This window comes from Microtus oregoni, unplaced genomic scaffold (genome assembly GCF_018167655.1).
Source record: "Microtus oregoni isolate MIOR12 unplaced genomic scaffold, Mior012 000442F_ref0000334, whole genome shotgun sequence".
Classification (NCBI taxonomy): Eukaryota; Metazoa; Chordata; class Mammalia; order Rodentia; family Cricetidae; genus Microtus; species Microtus oregoni.
Genome location: NW_024545024.1, coordinates 24 through 5,214, shown reverse-complemented (window position 1 = coordinate 5,214; position 5,191 = coordinate 24). Strand labels below are relative to the sequence as shown.

Genomic DNA, 5,191 nt, shown 5'->3' with positions numbered 1-5,191 from the left:
ACTGATCGTACATGGGCCTTTTTAAAACTCAGCATTCCTTACCCAATCAGCACAGTAACTACATGGCTTTTACGTGTATTAGGTATATAAGTCACCTGGAGATCACACACCAGGGGCTATAGGTAGATTCTTTGCAAACACTGTCATTTTATACAAGAGCATCTTAAGATTTGAGTACCCACTGGTATCCTGGGGCCAATCTCCAACATACTGAGGGTCACTCAACGCCATCCTGAAACCCCACAGACCTTGGCTGCTGGTGTGTGCTGGGGAGGGGGGGTGGGTGGGAATGACTTCGTTCATTTTTATGCCTACATATGTGGAAAATTCCATGAGAAGATGGTAGTAAAGCCTGAGGTAAAATCTGAGAGCCTGCTACCCCAGTATGCTTTCTCAGCTGTGACTTGTTTAGGGACCTGGGGGCAGTACCATAACACCCAGACCAAAGGCATCTACCACAAGAGGAATGGACAGGGCACAGGAGACCTGGAAGCCCACCAGGATTACTTTGTTCTGCAAGGATCTCCCCATAAACTAGTTTCCTTGTTTGCACGTCCTCGCACATTCACCAAGAGGATAAACCCACAACTGTCCGTTCAAGGTTTATTCTGGTCCTCCTACCACCACGGGTGGCCTGGCGGTCCAGCTAGGAGCACTGCTCCCGCAGCCCACCAATCAGGTCGTGCACTGTCTTGTTAAGGATGCCTCCATGCACGCCTCGTCTGCCCATCAGCACCAGGAGTGCCCGCGGCGTGTGGCCCACGCAAATTGCACGCCCGTCCAGCCCCTTGGTGCGTGCATCCAGTACGCCGTCGCCCTCAGCCAGCAGGAAGTCACGGATAACACAGCAGCGGCGGCCTGCCACGCTCAGACCCGTCTGCAGAAAGGTGTGCCGGTCTGGCCCGGTGAGCACACCCACCTCCTGTGGGGAGATGGCCGCCAGCAGACCCCCGGGTCGTGATGCCCACACACAGCGGTTGTCCGAGTGGCCCACGATGGCCACATCGTCGATGCGCTGGTCCCGTAGTACCGCGCTGATGTAGCCCTTCCAGTCACCCATCTCGGCTCAGAGTCCGCCCCCTATTCCTTGCGCTTGCGCTAGAGGAGGTGACCCGCAGGACCGAGAGCTAAGAACACCGGCTCTACTCCGTGAAGTTCGCCGGGCGGGGCTGTGACGTGGGGCAAACGTCACAGAACATCTCTTTAGGTGGAGAATGTGAGGGCGGTGGAGTTGGGAGGGGGGCAGTTCAAAACGGAGCGTGTAGGAGGAAAGGGAAGATGGGTGGGGGGCTGGAGGGGTGGCGTTAAGAGCACTTACTGCTTTTTTGTTGACATACAAGGGCCTTAACTCTGACCTCTCTGGGCAAGCTCACACAGACATACATTAAGATAAAAAAAAAAAAAAAAGGCGGGCACGGTGGTGCGCATATTTAATCCCAGCACTTTAATCCCAGGCTGAGGCAGACGAATCTGTGAGTTCAAAGCCAGGGTGGTCTACAAAGCAAGTTCCAGGACGGCTAGGGCTACACAGAAAAACCCTGTCTTGAAAAAGAAAAAACAAAAACAATTATTATTATTATTATTTTGCCTGAGTGCTAGGATTAAAAGCTTGTGCCACCACCACCTAGTAGGAACTGTTTTTCACACGGAGGACTAGTGTTCAAGTCACAGCACAGAGGTAAAGCAGCTCACTGCTGCCCCCTTCTGCTCTCCTTGCGCACCTGCACTCATAGTCATAGAACCACACAAACACCTAACTAAAAATCTTAAAATTAGCTGATCCCAACACTCAGGAGGCAGAGGCAGGTGATTCTCTGTGAGTTCGAGGCCAGCCTGGTCTACAAAGCCAGTTGTAGGGCAGTCAGGGCTACACAGAGAAACCCTGTCTCAGAAACACACACACAATCTTGAAATTATAACTTTTTAAACTATTAATATAAATGGCTCAGAAGGTAAGGGTGCTTTGCCCTGTGAGCCTGGTGGCCTAAGCATCATCCCTGGAACCCACATAAAGGCAGGAGAGCACAGACTCCACAGAGTTGTCCTGACTACCACACAACACTGTGACACACTCAAACACATTGTACACACACAAACCACAATTTTTTTCTTGCTTTTAAAAGGCCAGACATAGTGGCATACACTTAATCCCAGAACTCAGAAGGCAGAGGCAAATAGATCTCTGTAAGTTCAAGGCTAGCCTACTCTACATAGCAAGTCCCAGGTTAGCCAAGAGCTACATAGTAAGATGCTGTATCCAAAAACGAAAGGGGAAATAGCCCCCATATAAAAGAGATGGGTGTAAGGACTAGGACTGTAGCTCAGTCAGTTGAGTGACGTGGACAGAGTGCCTGCCAATGATGCACCAAGTGTTGGGATGGACCCCCCAGCACCACACAAACCAGGTGAGATGGCGCAGGCCTGCCATCTCAGCACAGGGAAGACGTGTCTCCAGAAATCAACAAATAAATGACATTTTTAAGAGCAAGAAAGGTGCTAGTCTGGACAGCTAGACCTGTCCTGTAAGGGAGCCCTCTAACCACACCTAAAGAGTCATGGTGTCCCCGAAGGCTTATGAATTGCTGGCTCCCACCCCGGCTCTCGTAGCCTCAGACAGCCCTTGCCACCAGCTCACACCACCATGCCAGGCTCAAAGTTCAAAAAAAAAAACAAACAAACAAACACCCTTTTTTAAAAGGTGGTGCTGGAATTTAAGCCAGGACATCACACATGCTCAGCTACCACTACCCATATCTCCAGCCCAATCTAGAGCACTCCTAACAATGCTTTTCAGCTTTGACTGTGTGTGGAATCACCTGCAGTTTTCAAACATCTCGCTACTGCCTTCTGCCTAGAGGGTCCAGTTTACTGATCTCAGGTGGGCTTGAACGCTGACTCCAGACTCTCCCCCAGGTGTCAGGCTGAGAACCTGTTACTGTGTAAACAGAATGGGCCACCTCCTTGTACAGGGATTGGCTCAAAGTGAGGCCAAGAAAGCCTGGTGGCCTGGACAAGAGATCTAAAATCTTGCCCAGACAGTGAGGGAAATGGGTGTACCATTTTTCTCTCTTGGCGTTTCAAGAGGGAATTCTGGGGAACATTATCAAAGCACTTTATTGAATTTCTGTGCGCATGCTACCTGGGCACTATCTCCACTGTGTCCATCATACCATAGTCAACCCTCACACTCCAGGGGCACACACGCGGGAAGGACTAACCCTGGTTAGTTAGGAATCTGTATGCTCCTTGATCCAAGCCAGGTAGTAGGCTACGTCTGTGTAGACTCCGGGCTTGTTGCGGTCACCACAGCCGGAGCCCCAGCTGACGACACCTCTCAGGGTGAGCCGTTGCTCTGCAGCCCCTTCTCCACATACCAGAGGACCCCCGGAGTCACCCTGGGTGGGGGACAAGCAAGCTCATCGCTCTTGTTCTGTGGTGGACAGGTAGGGTTAAAGTACCAACCAGGACCCCAGGGCTGACCTGGCAGGCGTCTGTGCCTCCCTCCAGGAAGCCAGCACAAAGCATTCCGGGCAGGATGGCGTCCCCATGCACGTCAGAGTTGGAGCAGCGCTCCTGGGAGATGAAGGGTACCTGCGCCTCCTGCAGGAAATCGGCGTATTCCTCCGCCCCTGCAAATGAGGACCTAAGCTTGCTGCATGGGCCGGGCTACCAGGCAGTTCCACACCTACCCTGACTTGGCTCCCTCACAGCAAGCCTGAGTGGTAGGGACCTGCCGGTAACAATTTCTCAGGCAAGGAAACTGAGGCCCACAGAGAAGCCGAGATTAGAATGAACAGGAAGACACCCCTTACCCTCTCCCACGCAATGTCTCAGAACCTGGCTCCCAAAATAGTTGTCCCCATTGCTCCAGCATGGGGACAAAGTCCTAGTTAAGCCTTTGTAACTTGGAGCCCAGAGAGAAGAGAAAGTTGGATTCTCTCTATAATCCTGAGCTGGGTCACTTTTTTGTCCACATGACATCCGGGAACCTCAATGAAGAAGATGCCTTTTTAAGATTGGCCTTTGGAAATGTCTATGGGGGCATTTTCTTGATTAACGATTGATGTAAGAGAGCCCAGCCTACTATGGGCAATGACACCCCTGAACAAGTGAGTCTGGGTTGTGTAAGAAGGAAGTCGACCCAGCACTGGGGAGGCAGAGGCAGGAGGATCTCTCTGAGTTCGAGGCCAGCCTGGTCTACAAGAGCTAGTTTCAGGACAGGATCCAAAGCTACAGAGAAATCCTGACTCAAAAAAACAAAACAAACAAACAGCAAACACAAAGCTAAGCAAGATGCTGAGAGCAAGGCCACAAGTCCCTTCCTGCTCTCTACCTCAGTTCCTGCCTCTGGGCCCCCTACCCCCTCCATGGTGACTGCATGCATCCTTATAAGTAACAAAGTCTTTCCCGCCTATGCTGATTTTGGCCATGGTGTTTATTGTCACAATAGAAAGCAAACGAGGACAAACCCAAAGGGATTTGGGAACCTCGACAGCAAATTCTAGATTCTGGAGAAGTCGTGCTTCAGAGACAAGGGCCCCTGCATGGGTTTTTGTTTTTTTCAAAATTGTCAGGTCAGTGAAACGGAGTACCCAGGCTCATCGGAGGCTACGAAAAGTGAGCACTCAGCCAAAAATCTCCAGCCAGCTCCAAACGCTTGTGCTTACCCTCGAACTGGTGACCCCAGCCGGCCACCTCGCAGAGCACTGTCTCCGAGGGTGGGGCCGCGCTGATGGGCAAGCACACGGGCTGGATGTAGGACGACAAGATCGCGCAGCTGTTGTTTTCGGTTTCCTTCAGGCGCAGCAGAGCTACCACAAGAGGGAAGGGTTAGACGGCGACCCTGGGGCCCCAACCCTGGGACCCCAACCCTCCCCATTTTTCTCTCTATTCCTGCAGGGTCACCCCACCCAAGTCGTGCTGGTAGGTGATGGGGAGAAGCCCTCATGAAGGCGGTAGGAGCGCACAGCCAGCGTCTGGCACTGCTCGCAGCTCTGGTTATGGGCGATCTTGACCGAGCACCACCGTCAGCTCCTCGGGCGCTGGCCTGCGGTCGGGTGGGAGACAAAGTGCTTAGGCTGGATACAGACATTCTGGGGGCGCCCCTGTTTTTCAACCCCCCGGGGGAGCTCGAAAAGTGCGGAGTGAGAGGAGAGTAGGGTGTAGGTACAGTAGAGCGGCTAAGGGTCCC

General features: G+C 52.4%; 1 protein-coding gene and 1 long non-coding RNA gene across 3 annotated transcripts; both read right to left on the bottom strand.

The window, feature by feature from the left end:
• Positions 1 to 595: 595 nt before the first annotated feature.
• Positions 596 to 1,466, bottom strand: LOC121445737 (profilin-3). The gene has a single exon (XM_041647887.1). The coding sequence runs from the start codon at positions 1,058 to 1,060 to the stop codon at positions 647 to 649; it is 414 nt and encodes a 137-aa protein (XP_041503821.1). The 5' UTR covers positions 1,061 to 1,466; the 3' UTR covers positions 596 to 646.
• A 16-nt stretch (positions 1,467 to 1,482) lies between these two features.
• On the bottom strand, positions 1,483 to 4,987 carry LOC121445738. 2 transcript variants are annotated; one of them, XR_005973995.1, is made up of 5 exons: positions 4,911 to 4,987; positions 4,668 to 4,811; positions 3,481 to 3,629; positions 3,219 to 3,395; positions 1,483 to 1,542 (listed from the first exon to the last, which is right to left on the bottom strand). It is a non-coding gene; the product is annotated as an uncharacterized LOC121445738 (long non-coding RNA). The 2 variants fall into 2 exon arrangements; XR_005973996.1 differs by having other exon boundaries at positions 1,485 to 1,538.
• Positions 4,988 to 5,191: the final 204 nt, after the last annotated feature.